Source organism: Sorex araneus, chromosome X (assembly GCF_027595985.1).
Source record: "Sorex araneus isolate mSorAra2 chromosome X, mSorAra2.pri, whole genome shotgun sequence".
NCBI lineage: Eukaryota > Metazoa > Chordata > Mammalia > Eulipotyphla > Soricidae > Sorex > Sorex araneus.
This window is the reverse complement of record NC_073313.1, coordinates 86,490,641-86,506,394: the sequence shown is the minus strand read 5'-3', so window position 1 is coordinate 86,506,394 and position 15,754 is coordinate 86,490,641. Positions and strand designations below refer to the sequence as shown.

Sequence of the window (15,754 nt, the reverse complement as noted above, 5' to 3'; positions counted from 1 at the left end):
TCATTTTCTTTTTTTACATAGTTACAAATTTGTTCATGATTGCATTTCAGTCATATAATGTTCCAACACCCGTCCCTTCACCAGGGTACATATCCCACCACCAATGTCCCCACTCTCACTCCCGTCACCCCCACCCCTGCCTGCCTCTATGGCAAGCACTTTTCTTCTCTCTGTCTAGTCTTTCTGTCTCGGTCTATCTCAGTCTCTCTGTCTTGGTCTCTCTCGGTCTCTCTGTCTCTCTCTTTCCTTTGGGGCCTTTCAATATAGATATTGAAAGATTATCAGCTATATCCCTTTACTTACTTTCAACACTCAGTTCCTAAAGGAGAAGACATTATGAAGGGGCTGAGATTTGATCACCAAAAGTCAGCCCAATGAAAACAAACAATAATGAATCATGGGCACAAGAATTCAAATTACCAGTTGTTTTAAAGAGACGCAGTGTCTGTTCTCAATTCTTTTCTGAACTACTTTTTTTAAAAAGTGAAAAAAACTTAGGGAAAATAAAATTAAAAAGAGTATCTAAACCTTTGAATGACTCCCTGTTTGTTCCTGATAAACTTCAATGACATCTTCTTCCTCCATTCCCAGTTCTTTTGGAATGTGATTATCAGCAATTTTCTGACCTTCAAAGAGAAACCTGAGTGAATTCACTGGAACTCCCTGTCTTTGACTTGAAGATTCTTTAACTTTCTTGAGACTTGTAGTCATTTTCACTTTAAAGTGAATCTCACTGCTATCCTGTCCAATAGCTGCACTTTATCTATTCTCTTTCCTTCTTACTCCCCCATGTCCTCAGTTGAAGGCTTTGCCTCCTAACATGATTTAGTGGCTTTATCCGAGGACTCCACATAGCAGTGGTTCAGATAGGTAGGACCCCGCTCTGGGGTTTACAAATCCGTCTCCCTTTCCCACAGCAGAGCCTATGTAGAACAATATGCAACTTAAAATCACCATACTAGGTGAAAGAAGCAGGAAAGTGTATATAGCACAATCTCATCTATATAAAATCCTAGAAATTGAAACTAATGTACACTGACAGGATGTACAGAATTGGTGGGGGCTTGTGGTTGAGTATATAGGGAGAGATGTGCAATGTTGTGGAATAATAAAACTTTTCCTCATGACAGGATGATAAAAATGTTTCCATCTTTCTTTTTGTCCTTGAAATTATATTTCCATTTATCTTTACAAAATTGTATTAGTCTCTAGCTAAATATATTCAAATACTTCTCACTCTCGAGAAGATACATTTCAGGGAGGAATTTAATTCGAAGCAGAGAACTGGAAAATTCCAGTTTCCAGATGATAGGTTGTAACATTCATTTGGCATTAACTATCTTCAATCACTAAATAACTTATTATGAAAGCATATTTGATTTGAATCAGTGATCAGTCTCTTGATGTCAAGGATGCATTTCAGATCTTCTATAGCCTGGAACTCTAGAATACAATAGATGTCTTATCCATTTATTGTCTTACTCATCTATGCAAGAAAGATTTCTCAAGTGTTTATATCTAATGTTCTTCCAAGACCTTAGCGTATAATGAGCACATGCAGTGCTCAATACTTTACTCTTTATAATTGTAATTACATTTTAGAAAGGATATAGTTCTTTTTTCTCCTGTAAGTACAGGCTCACAACAGGAAATTTATTTAATTAGTTTTGGACCCACACCTGATGATGTGGGGAGCTGTATCCAGCTCTGTGATAGAGGTTGTCTGTGTCACTCTCATCAGCACTGAGGGACCCATGGAGGGCTGGGGGTTGAACCTGGGGCTCCAACAGGCAAATCATGCACTCCAGCCCATTAAACTATCTCCCCTGTCCCACTACAGGTACTATTTACCTTGCTGTTATAGGAGAAAACAAAAAGATTAATGAAATGACTCATGTGGAGTGATGTACCACACTGGAAGAAGATTAATACCCTTAACACTTCTTTGCAAAACCAAGGTGAGGGGAATTAATTTAGAATAATTGGAGTACATGCTTCATTTAAACACTGTCATTTTACTTCTGTTCCACCTGCCTTCTCAGGCTGAATTGATTTATTCCCACTTTAGTCACTGGTAGCATAAATTAGACTTTAAGGGTCCATAATAATACCTAGATATTAGATACTAGAGATACTAGATGATAGATATGTAATATATAACATATATGGTATATAATATATTGCTTTTCCAAATCTTATAGCACTTTTTTTTGCTTTTTTTGGGGGGGAGCGGGTCACACCTGGCGATGCACAGGGTTTTTTTTCTGGCTCATACTCTCAGGAATTACTCCTAGTGCTCGGGGGACCATATGGAATGCTGGGAATCGAACCCGAGTCGGCCACGTGCAAGGCAAACACCCTACCCACTGTGCTATTCCTCCAGCCCTGTTATAGCACTGTATTGTTGGTTTTTATTCATTAAGAAAAAATGAGAATGTGGAGTTTGGGAGATAGCACAACAGGTAAGGTGGCTGCTTTGCACGTGTCCAACCTGGATTTGGCCCCCAGAATCCATATAGTCCCCTGAGCAGGACTCCTGGGTGCAGAGTGATTCTTGAGTGCAGAGCCAAGAGTAACGCCTGGGCATTGCCATGTGTGGCCCAAAAACCAAAAAAAAGAGAGAGTGGTAAATGGGTGAAGTTTGAAACATAATAATATAAAAAGAAAATGAGGAGCAAGAGAGATAGTACAGCTGCGGGTAAGGCGCTTGATTTGAAAGCAGCCAACAGGGGCTCGATACCCAGCACCACATATGATTCATTGAGCCCCAAAAGGAGTAATCCCTGAGCACAGAGCCAGGACTAAGCCCTGGGCACCTCAAGTCATGGCCCCAAAATAACAAAAACAACAAAAGAATTTGTATCACAAGTACATTACCCAACACTATATTGATCCCACTGGAAAAGTATACTATGTTATGAATTGCATAAACATCAAAATAATAGTAGTTGTGAAGGATTAAAACAGGTTTTACTGTTTTAAATGCACAGGGGTTTTTTAAGAGTAGATCATTTATAGTTGTCAAATTTTATTTTCAGTATAATCTATGTGAGAGAGTCCTAAAGTTCAAACTAAACTTTGTAAGAGAAAGATTCATGAAACTTACATTCCAGTGATGAATCTGCTTCTCTTACAAGCTATCATATCTCCCAGCACACCATTTCTAGAAGAGTTAGCTATTTTTTTGATGAATACGCACATTAACAAGAGTGTAGGAAAGACAAACAAATTACAGGTTTAAGTCAACTCTTTCTTAGATTTTTTTTTAGGATGAGTCATAGAAAATTTGAGTTAAGACTGTAGCTGATTGTTGGTGGAGGAGTGTGGAAGCAGAGCCCAGCTAATTGGCTGAGAATAAAGCATGATATTCCTACATCCACAGTAGGACAGAGAATCCTTGAACGTAGAATTCTGATAAAAAAAAGCACACTTTTTGGTCCTAATATCTCTACCCCTACTCCCACCTCCACCCCACTACATGGGCTTTGAAAGTATACTTAATTCTTTTAATCTGGGTTCTCAGGGAACAAAGAAGAGGACTTTGGATCTTCTTTGATTTTCACTAATTGGAACAAACTGCAGGTGTGGTTTATGGGCTACTGTGAGTGATGACGGAAAGAGCAAGGTCAAGGATCTATCATGTGGACAGATGGGGCCAAAGTTTTAGAGGAGGCATTACCCACTCTACTGAAATAATATAGGATCTGGGTGTAGAAAAGTTCAGGTGGTGAAGGATAGATGTAGAAACAATTTACAATAGAAGGGAGTATTCATATTTTATATGTGTGCGTGTGTGGTTTACCATGTCAAGGGGTGCTCAGGGGCTACTCCTGGCTCTGTGTTCTGAAGGTTACTCTTAGTGGTGCTTGGGGACCAATGTAGCACTGGAGATTGATCGAAGACCTCCTACATGCTGCTGACCTATCTCTCCAGCCTCATAAACATTTTAAAGAGTAAGAAAAGTAAGAGTAAGAAAAGAAAAGTGAAGTAACTTGTTGGCGTCGAAGCCATAGCCATCCTTCCTGGTAAAAATTGATGTTGGGAGGGTATTATGCTAAGTGAAATAAGCTTGAGGGAGAAAAATACACACCATATGATTCATTCCCATGTGGTGATTTAGAGAAAACAAACATGCACTAAATAAAACAATAATAAATATTTCGTACTCTCAGGCCAGTTAGTGGTTCTCAGAAGGGATAAGGCAGCAGCAGTGAGGCTGAGAGGTGTAAATTGGGATGAAAGATGACACATGTTTGTGTGCTTCCTCTCTTCTTCCCTTTCTTGTTCACTGTTGTTGCAATGATTGAGGGCCACACACATGCTTAGCTGTGGTGTTTACATATGTGGTTGTGGTGCTCCTACACTTGACCAGTGTTTGCAGTGGGGGGATGAGGGTCACACTCATATTTATGATGCTTATATATATATGCTCTGGTTGTAGTCCAGCCCTGCTTTTTGTTTATGTTTTGGGGTCACATCTGGTGGTACTCAGAACTTACTCTTGGCTCAGTGCTCTAGGATCACTCTTGACATGGCTTGACGACCATATATGGAGACCTTGACTAGAGAGCCCGTTATTTAAATTTTTTAAATTTTATTGTAAATTTTATTTACAGGGACCACCTCAGCAATGTTCCAGGACAGCTCTGACAGCATTTTACCTAGCAGTGTGTTCTTCCACTCAGATATGCAGGGTTTTTTTTTGTGGGGGGAGATAATTTTGTGTTGGGCATCTAACTCAAGTCCTCATTCATGCTAGGCATGTAACTTACAATTTGAATTATCTACCTAGGCCAGATTTTTAATTTTCAAAAACTCATTTCTAGGGGCTGGAGCAATAGCACAGCGGGTAGGGCATTTGCCTTGCAAGCAGCCAACCCGGGTTCGATTCCCAGCATCCCATATGGTCCCCTGAGCGCCACCAGGGGTGATTCCTGAGTGCATGACCCAGGAGTAACCCCTGTGCATCGCCGGGGGTGACCCAAAAAGCAAAAAAACCAACAAACAACAAACAAACAAACAAACAAAAAAGCTCACTTCTAGGGGCCTGGAGTGATAATACAGTGGGGAAGATATTTGCCCTGGTACCCCACATTGTTGTTTTAGCCCCACTAGTAGCGATCTCTGAACACAAAGCCAGATATCAGCCCTGAGCACCACCAGGAGTGTACCTGGAGCATAGAACTAGTAGTATTCTTGAGCACTCCCAGGTATGGCCCCACCCTCCCAAAAATAAAGTCACTTCTAGTCTGGTTTTCTGTAGCTTGCACTTGTGTTAATGCCCTGATCCTTTCTAAAAAAACTTGAAAAGTGAGGGGCTGGAGCAATGGCATAGCGGGTAGGGCGTTTGCCTTGCACTCGGCCAACCCAGGTTCGATTCCCAGCACCCAAGATGGTCCCTTGAGTGTCGCCATGGGTGATTCCTGAGTGCATGAGCCAGGAGTAACCCCTGTGCATCGCTGGGTGTGACGCAAAAAGAGAAAAGAAAGCTCGATACTTCTGCTTTGGGCTTTAGACCTTCTCCTCCCAATCCTTCCCCACTCCCTTTTCTACTATACCCAGGTATGAGCACGGAGACAGACTGCATTCAAAGGGCTTCTCCCTTCTCATTCCTCGCCCTTTGTTTCATCTCAAACAAAGGGCGAGAATCATGTTTGGCTTCTTTCTTGGCAATTTGTTTTTTCTGACAGACTCCTCCGTCACTGAGATCAGACATCTCTGAACTCCAGCACAATTTGGTTTTTTTTTTAGGGGGTGAACACCTGCTCAGAGATCGCTTCTGGGTCTGTGCTCAGGGGTCACTCCTAGCAGGACACAGGGGACCATATGGGGTCCTGGGGCTAGAACCCGGATCAGGAAGGCAAGCACCCTACCCACTGAACTATTCCTTGGGCCCCTCTATCACAATTTAGACTCAAGGGGAATCCCCAGTGATAACACCATTTTGTGCCTGTATTCAGAATGTTCTGCTGCCTTTGCACGTGAATAGAGATTCTTTGTACATGAATAGAGTGAATAAATCGTAAATGGCCCTCAATCTGGGAATTAAGAATCAGGATTAGGACTCTTTACCAGCATTCAAGAAAGACATTGTATTTGGGAATTAGGTGGCGTTCATTATATTGTAACTCCTATGAGAGTCACATAGCCTACAGCTTATAATGCTACAACTATTAGTGTTTAATAAAAGCTCTATTGAGGGGCTGGAGCGATAGCACAATGGGTAGGGTGTTTGCCTTGCAGGCGGCCGACCCCGGTTCGATTCCCAGCATTTCATATTGTCCCCCGAGCACCAGGGGTAATTCCTGAGTGCATGAGCCAGGAGTAACCCCTGTGCATCGCCGGGTGTGACCCAAAAAGCAAAAAACAAAACAAAACAAAAGAAAAGCAAAAACAATAAAAGCTCTATTGAACTAAATAGAAAGGATTGACTTCTAAATTGAAGGTCAAACAGCTTCCTTTCTTACTGAATCTTCTTGTCAGAGAGCCAGGGAGAAACTCAAAATCTGGAGCACATGCATGTATGCTGGAAGCCCTGGAGTTGATCCCCAGCACCACATGGTGCCCTAAGTACCGCCATGGTGTGACTCTTGAGCACTTCACTAGAAGTGGCCTGCAAAGGGAGAAAGGGAAAGGGAGGGAAGGGGAAAAGGGAAAGGAGACCCGAATGAAGAGATCAAAACAAAGTAAACAGAAACAGAGTACCTTTCACTGGCCAGTTCCTTCCTTCACAAAATAAAACCTTAACTATTTTCACCCCTCTTGTACTGAGTTTATTTTTATGACATACTGGTGAAAAGGAAAATGGTAGTAATAGTTTTATTGCATTTAATTTATCAGAAAGAAGGGAAAATAACGAGATGACCTAACAGCCAGAGGGGTAACTCGGCCCATTAAGTTCCCAGACTCTCAAACCATTGTCATGATAACCCTGGTTGTAGTTGTTTAGATATCGCTTTGTTTTTTCTAAATATCCTGCTAATTACCCAGATAATATTCAGAACACTGGGGGAGGAAGGGATTTAAGGGTCAAAGGGATCTAAGGGTCAGTTTCAGGAGCTAACGTGAGAAAACATGGTATAACAGAGTATTTTCCTCATACTGATATATGTGTATATCACATATATCACATTATGAGAGTGGCCTCATAACTTTAAAAAATATTTGTAAGAGGAAGGGATAAGTTGTAGGGATACAAAAGGAAAAAGATAAGGGGATACGGCAACAACAGTAGAGGAAGTGTCCTAACACCACAAAGAAAATACAGATATATTCAGTGTTCCTAATGGGCTGTAGCAGAAAAGCAAGTGAAAAATCCACCAGTTTAAAATCTTCTTTATGGGGGCTAGAGAGATGCACATAGTCAACATAGCTTCAATCCCTGGCATCACATGTGGTCCTCAGAACCCCACCAGGATTGACCCTTGAGTTCAGAGCCAGGAGTAAGCACTGAGCACAGCCAGATGTGACCCAACCTCCCCTCACCCCCAAATAAGCAAATAATAAAATCATTTTTATAAAGAACATTCAACAATATAGGGGCTTTTAAATAACCTGGAAGGATATAATCTTCCTTCTCACTGAGAAATTTCCTAGCCTTCTCTAAATGCACTGTATTAAGAAAGCCTGGATAGGATCAGAGTGATAGTACAGTGCTTAGGATGTTTGCCTTGCACACAGTCAACCCACATTCCACCCCTTGCACTGCTTTAGGGGCCCCTGAGCACTGCCAGTTGTGGCCTCCACCCAACCTACCACAAAAACAAACACAAAGGTCCAGATGGTGGAAGAATAGTATGAACATGACAAAAGGGCTAATTACCGTATTAACCAAAATTCTTTTTCCTTTGATTTTTTTCTTTTTGGGTCACACCCGGTGATGCACAGAGGTCACTTCAGGCTCTGCATTCAGGAATTACCCCTGGTGGTGCTTAGGGGACCGTATGGGATGCTGGGAATCGAACCCGGATTGGCCGCGTGCAAGGCAAACACTGTGCTGTCACTCCAGCCCCATCCTTTGATTTTTTTATGTGAGAAATATCGAGCTCTTTCTAAAAAAAATTCTGCTCTGATTTTTATTATTTCCTTTCTTTTATTTGAAAATGTAAGAGTACTGCTATTTATTCAGCCATTGATTAAGCAGATTGAATTGGGCATGAACTCCACAAGAATTTAATTCCAGGTGGGAAGGGGAGTAAACCTAGGGGTGGAGGCTTTCTAGATTTCTTGCCATTCCTGCAGGCAGACAAAGGTTCTAAAAGGCTTTCTCCCCTGAGGCTGGGCCATCTTCCAGAAGCTAGAGTGGAGGTGGGTTAGTACAATCAATCCTGGATCAATCCTGATGGGGTTCAGGGGACCACATGCAATGCTGGGGGTTGAACCTGGGTTGACAAAGTGCAAGGACAGCACCTAAACCCAGATACCATCTCTCCAGCCCCCCATAGAGTATGTTAAATTGGTGGATTTTTTTCACTTGCTTTTCTGCTACAGCCCTTTAGGAAAACTGGATATATCTTTGTTTTCTTTGTGGTGTTAGGACACTGTCTCTACTGTTGTTGCCATGTATGCATGTAACTCTTCTCCCACACGGGCCAGTTGCTCTTCCTAGAGAAAAGTAGTATCTGTCTCTTCTTCTAAGGCTAAGCAGCTTAGTCATCTTTCATGGTTAAATATAATGTTCTGTCACTTTAGTATGGTGTGAACTATATATAGGTTTTTTGCAGATATTGAGGAAGTTTCCTCCAATTCCTAGTTTACTGAGAGATTTATTTTTTGTCATGAATGAAGATTAGATTTTTGCCAAATGTGTTTCAGTGTTAGTTGATATGATTGTAGAATTCTTTTGTCAGCTGATAGGGTCAGTTCTATGAATTACTTTTGAATATCAAATGAGACTATCATACCAGAATATCAAATAAGTCTCACATGACTATGGGGGTATAAGTGTCTTTATACATTATTTAATTAAATTTTCTAGCATTTTTGTGTTTGTTATTTTTGTACTATTTTTTGTTTTGATACTGGGGTAATACTGACTCATAAAATTAATTGAAAGGTGTTAGATTCCATTATATTTTTTTGGAGGATGGGCTGGAGCGATAGCACAGCAGGTAGGGCATTTTCCTTCCACGTGGCCAGCATCCCATATGGTCCCCCAAGCACTGCCAGGAGTAATTCCTGAGTGCATGAGCCAGGAGTAACCCCTGTGCATCACTGGGTGTGACCCAAAAAGCAAAACAAAACAAAACAAAACAAAACGAAAAAAAAGGAAAAAAGGAATTACTCTTTGAGAAGCTAAGGGGACTATATGGGTTGCTGGGGATTGAACCCGCACTGGCAGTGAGCAAGGCAAACGTCCTACCTGCTGTACTGTTGCTCAAGTCCACCAAGCCCTTGGGTTTGATCCCCAGCATGGCCAGGTATGATTCCTATAAAAATTTAAATATGAGCCAAAGAAATAATACAGGTATTAAGATGCTTTTCTTGTATATGGGATCTTGCAATCCCTAGCATTGCTTATAGTCCACCAAGCTCGCCCTAGAGGGACCCCTGAGCACAGAGCCAGAAGTAACCTCTGAGTACCGCTGGGTGTTGCCTAACCCCCATGTAAATATATATGTAGAATTGTGTGTAATATTCTAGTATTATCTGTTTGAGTCTGCAGGATCTATAATGATATTTCCTATTTTATTCTTAAGAGTAATTGTGTTTTCTTACATTGTCAGCCGTTGAATGTTTGTCAATTCTATTGATCTTTTCAAAGATACAACTCTTTGTTTCCTTGATTTTCCTTATTGTTTTTAGGTTTTCAGTTTCATTGATTTCTGCTCTAAGACATAGATCTTTTGGGAACTAACTATACCGTAAATAGTTGAGGTTTGTATAATCCTATTCTTTTGAAGTGGTAAGAAAAATAATCTATAAATCTACACCCAATTAGGTTAGTGGTTGCCCACATCTAAGGATATGGGGATTAACTGTAAGTGGACCCAAGGGATCTTACTAAAATGGCAAAGTATTCTAAACTGGATTGTGCTAATGCTTACACAAGTTGACAGATTTATTAAAAGTCTTTAAATTGTATTCTTTAAGTAGTGCTTTTTTACAACTAAATTTGGGGTGGGGGTCACATCCAAATGTGCTCTGGAGTTACTCTTGTTTCTGCACTCAGAAATTACACCTGGCAGTGCTTGGGAGACCATACAAGATGCCAGTATCAAACTCTGGTCGGCCACATGCAAGGCAGATATCTTACTGGCTATATTATTGCTCCAGCCCCAAACAATGTTTTATTAAGACACTGTGATTTGCAAAGTTATTCATAGTTGAGTTTCAGGCATAAAGTATTTCTTTTGTGAGAAAGAGCAAGCCTGGTGGTTGTCAGGCTAACTCTTGTATCTATACTCAGGGATTGCAGTTGGCAGGCTTGAGGGATCAATGTGGTCCCAGGGATCGACCTTGGGACAGCTGTGTGCAAAAAAAATGCCCAACTCACTGTACTATCGCTCTGGCACAGGCATACAACATTTTAACACCAACCACATCACCAGTGTCAACTTCCCTCCACAAATGTCCCCAGTTTCCCTCCCACTCCCCAGTCTGCAAACTTGACAGGCATAATTTTAAATTTGGTTGCTGTAGTTTGGATCGCAGGCTTACAGTGTTACCGTCACTGTGGTATAGATTTATAGATATAACACACCTCTACATCCAGGAGTAAGTTCTGACTGGGTGTGGCCCCCAAACCAAAAACAACATCAATGACAAGACTGAACCATTGTAAAGTGTCTTTTGGGAACTGGAGCAGTAGTACAGCAGGTAGTGCGCTTGCTTGCCTTGCAAGCAACTGACACATGTTGGATCCCTGGCATCTCTTACAGTGCCCTGAGCACTGCCAGAAGTCATTCCTGGCAGTGATTCTTGAGTGCAGAGCTGGGAGTAACCTTTGAGCATTGCCACCATATGTGGTCCCAAAACTGACTCCCACCCTTCGAAGCAAAGATTATCCAGAGTGGAGTGGTGACTTAGATGGCATATCAGACAGAAACAGCCAGCTAACCTCAGGTAAATTCTTTGACTTAATCAGGGTTCTTGTTTCCAAGCAATACATATAAATTCTAATTGACTAAGGTAGGAAAGGAAAAGAGAAAAGAGTTATTCACAGAATCATTCACAGAATCATTATAGAGGATTAAGAATTAAACTCATGGCTGGAACTGCTTAGTGAAATTAGCCAGAGGGAAAAAGACAAGCATGGGATTATCTCTCTCATCTGTGGTAGATAGAAGAAAAAACACAAGGGAATAGATAACACCAACTGATAATCAACTCAGGGTACTGGAGCACAAACTGAGAACACCAGATTGGGAGGGGGTGTGTAGGTGGATGGGAGGTGACAGAGGGACATGGGGGGCTGTCTTGGGCACTTTGGTGGTGGTGAGGCAAAACTATAAACCAAGACCATAAATTTCAACACCATTGTAAACACATTACTTTACAATATTTTTTAAAGAATACTGGAGAGATAGTACAGAAATTAAGGCACTTTCTTTGTTAAATGTGACCAACCCTGATTCAAGCTCCAGCACCACAGATGGTCCCCAACAACACTGGGTGTGGACCTTGTGCACAGAACCAGTAATGTTTCTTGAAGATTATTGGGGTGACCTGCCAAACACTTGAATTTCAAGATAAATAAGACATTGTTTTTTTATATTATGTTTTTCTTTATGTGACAAATCTACCCATGCTTCTCTTCCTAACAAAATGAACACAAATAAAAATTAACATAATTCCCCACATATGCACATACACCAGTTTTCTATATCACCATGTTAAAATATAAAGAACATGGTAGCAGCACATGTAAAGTCTACATAGTCTTAAACACACTGAGTTTTGCATGAGCTTTTTCATGCCTGATGTCCCTGTAATTTGAAAAATAAATGGATTCCCCTTATTACTGTTCCCTAGGATAAAATTTTCTAAAAATATATGTATGAATTGCAACTACTTGTATTTAATGAATCTTGAACAACATCACCTTTACTCCATATAACCTGACTTACACTCTTCTCAAAATATGGAATAGAGTTATTCTGAAAATAAGGAAAACTAGGTAGTAAATAAAGAAAACATGAAAATATGTGCTAGTTTCCCTCGGGAGAATGATTACTTTTCTTTACAAAGAAAAGTTATTTGGGTTGAAGAAATAGCCCAAGAGGCTGAGTTTATGCATTGCATGTGGAAGGCCTGGGTTAGACCCTCAGAAGTGCATGGAGCTCTAGGAGTACCAGCAGGAGTGAACTCTGAGCTCAGAGACGAGACTAGCCCCTGAGCACCATCAGCTGTGACTCAATCACCCATGCCCCTACAAAAAAAAACTTACTGTGGGGCAGAGTGATAGCAAGCAGAGTGCTTGCCTCGCATGTGACTGACCCAGGTCTATCCCTAGCACCTCATAGGGTCCCAGTACCCCACCAGGAGTGACACCTGGGTGCAGAACCAGGATTAAATCCTGAACACAGCAGCTGTGGCCCCTAAAACAAAAAATGTTACTGTATAAGTTCCAGAGGTTTAGAAATAGAGTTTTCAAACATTGGGAGAGACAGATTGTATGATTACCAAACACAATAGAAAGCATCTTCTTCCAAAGGGAACAAATAAATGTGCTGATTAGAATGTGGGAGCTTTCACAAAACTGCTTTTCAATTATGTGCACCTGAAATTATATAATGTTATTATGCAGTGTTGTTACCGTTTTTTAAAGAAGGAAAGAAATAGAATTGGCCGACACAAGCAAGAAGGAGAAATGCACAAGAAAAACAAAAGCCAGAAAAACTATAAGATATTGTAAAGCTCTCTGAAAAGCACAAATAGCTTTTTAAAATATTAGTCAAAATAGAACTGACACATGGTTTCTCAACCTTGACAACTGACATTTTAGACTGGGAATTATTTGTTTTGGGGGAGGTTCTTGCTCACGAGAGGATATTTTCCAACGTCCCTGACCTTTACTAACTAGACACCAAAAAACACCTCAAGATATCACATGTCACAGCAGTGGTGCCTGAGAGGTGAGGAACAGTGAAAACTAAAATCATCCTTAGTTGAAAACCAATGTCTTAAAGTTACTAGCTGATCTCTTTCAGCTCTACATTTTTTGGGGTCACACCTGGTGATGAACAGGGGTTACTCCTAGCTCACGCACTCAGGAATTACTCCTGGCGGTGCTCAGGGGACCATATGGGATGCTGGGAATCGAACCCGGGTCAGCCGAGTGCAAGGCAAACTCACTACCTGTTGTGCTATTGCTCCAGCCCCATCGGCTCTACATTTTAAAAACTCATTTTCCTAGGGACCAAGAGAAATAGTACAAAAATTAAGTTGCTTGCCTTGAATGCTTGATGATCTCACAGGCACAACCAGGAGATATGCCTGAGCACAGAACCAGGAGTAAAGCCCTGAGCACCCAAGCCTCGACCCCTCAAATTAAAGAACACTTCATGTTCTCCAAATGTATATGCTAGGGACTGAATATAGATGTCTTCACTCATGATATCACTCATGTGTTGGCTAGCGAATATTGCCAGTCGGAATGGGGAATTTTGGATAGCTGGGAGAGAGTGATTTTGTACTAGTTTTTAGTTGTAGGGGAGAGGATTCCCAGACAAATACTTCTTGTATAGGTAGGCAAGAATTAAACCACCTCAACGAAATTTAACAACAAAAAATGTTTACTCGGGGTTTGGGATATAGTACAGGGCTTCAGGTGCTTTCTTTACATGCAGCTGACTTGGGTTGATCAAAGAGACCACATGTGGTCTCCAAGCATCGCCAGGAGTCATCACTGAGCACAAAGTCGAGAGTAATCCCTGAGCACTGTTGAGTATGGTCCTTAAACCAAAAAAATACATTTTTTCACCTATAGTATCCCTGTAAAGTTTTCTGGGGGAGGGCTGGAGTGATAGTATAAAGGTTAGAACATGGCTGATCTGAATTTGATTCCTGGCACTCCATATGGTTCCCCAAGCACTGCCATAAATAATTCCTAAATGCATAGCTAGGAGTAACCCCTCAGCATTGATAGGTGTGACACAAAAACCAAAACAGGGTTTATTTGGGGGCAGGGGGAGAAAATTTGACAATGCTCAGGGGTTACTCCCGGCTCTATGCTCAGAGATTGCTCCTAGTCCTGTTCAGGGGACCGTGCAGTGATTGGGGGGGAGTAAATCTGGGCCTCCCACACACACAAAGCATGTGTTCAAGTGTTCAACTCTTTGAAATATTTCTCTGGATCTCCACTGGGTTTTTTTGATTCTTTTCTTTGTTTATTTTTTTGCTTTTTGAGTCTCACCTGGCGATATGTAGGGATTACTCCTGGCTCAGCACTCAGGAATTACTCCTGGCAGTGCTCAGGGGACCATATGGATTGCCGGGGATTGAACCCGGGTCAGCCACGTGCAAGGCAAATGCCCTACCCACTGTACTATCGCTCAGGCTCTTCCAGCTGAGTTTTATTCTCTTGGCTGCTGAAGAAATGTCTAATGACTGTCAGGGGGATTAGAGTTTAGAAAGGAGAATATATGCATATTGGGTGCTAAGTATACCTATTTTTCCTCTACAGTTTTATGACATACTTGTTGACAGATTTTAATTTTTAATTTTAATTTTTGCTACAACCTTCTGTGACAAGGGAGAACTTGAGGGTCACTCCGTGGCGGTGCTCAAGAGAACCCAGGGCTTCTTCATGAACCACCTGCACTCCAGCCTGTTAAGATGCCTCCCCAGCCTTACCACCTCTTATTTTTATTTGTTATTATTTTTTTAGATTCTTTTTGCTATTTGGGTCACACCCAGCTATGCTCAGGAGTTACTCCTGGCTTTGCACTCAGGAATTACTCCTGGCAGTGCTTGGAGGACCATATCAGATGCCGGGGATCGAACCTGGGTCGGCTGCGTACAAGGCAAACGCCCTACCCGCTATGCTATTGCTCCAGCCCCTATTTGTTTTTTTGTTTTTGCTTTTTGGGTCACACCTGGCGATGCACAGGGGTCATTCCTGGCTCTGCACTCAGGAATTACCCCTGGTGGTGCTCAGGGGACTATATGGGATGCTGGGAATCGAACCCGGGTCGGCCTGGTGCAAGGCAAACGCCCTACCTGCTGTGCTATTCCTCCTCCAGCCCCTATTTGTTATTATTTTTGTTTGTTTGTTTGGGGGAGTCACAACTGGCTACGCTCAGAGCTTAATCCTTGCTCTACATTGAGGCATAAGTCCTGGTGGGGTAGATGTTGAGTAACTGAACCTGCATTGGTTGCATGCAAGACAAGCACCTTACCCAACGTACTACCTCTGGAGCCCCTACCACCTATTTTTCTTTTTGGATTTTGGGCCACACGAGGAAATGCTCAGGAATTAACTCCTAGCAGGCTCAAGGGACCATATGGGGTGTGGGGATCGAACCCTGGTCAACAGCGTACAAGGCAAGACCTCTATTACCTTTTAATTCATGGTTTGCAAGTCCCACTTTTGAGGTGGGTGTCTCTAACAAATGGGCCATGCACATTAGTTAATGGGTCAGGCCATAAATGTGTAAATTGACTAGACTTTATTAAATATTAAGAGAAAACAAACACCCAGCTAGCTCAGTCAGTAGAGCATGAAACTTTTGAAAGAGTATAGCAGGTAAGAAATAGAACCAGGAGTAATCCCTGGACCTAGAGTGTGATCCCAAGACAAAATAAAACAAAT

The 15,754-nt window shown here is 41.6% G+C and overlaps 1 protein-coding gene across 1 annotated transcript; it reads right to left on the bottom strand.

The window, feature by feature from the left end:
- Positions 1-522: 522 nt before the first annotated feature.
- Positions 523-6,580, bottom strand: LOC101537543 (small ubiquitin-related modifier 1-like). Its single transcript, XM_055121118.1, is given in 3 exon segments — positions 523-752; positions 755-815; positions 6,575-6,580. Coding segments are annotated over 3 exon segments (297 nt in total).
- Positions 6,581-15,754: the final 9,174 nt, after the last annotated feature.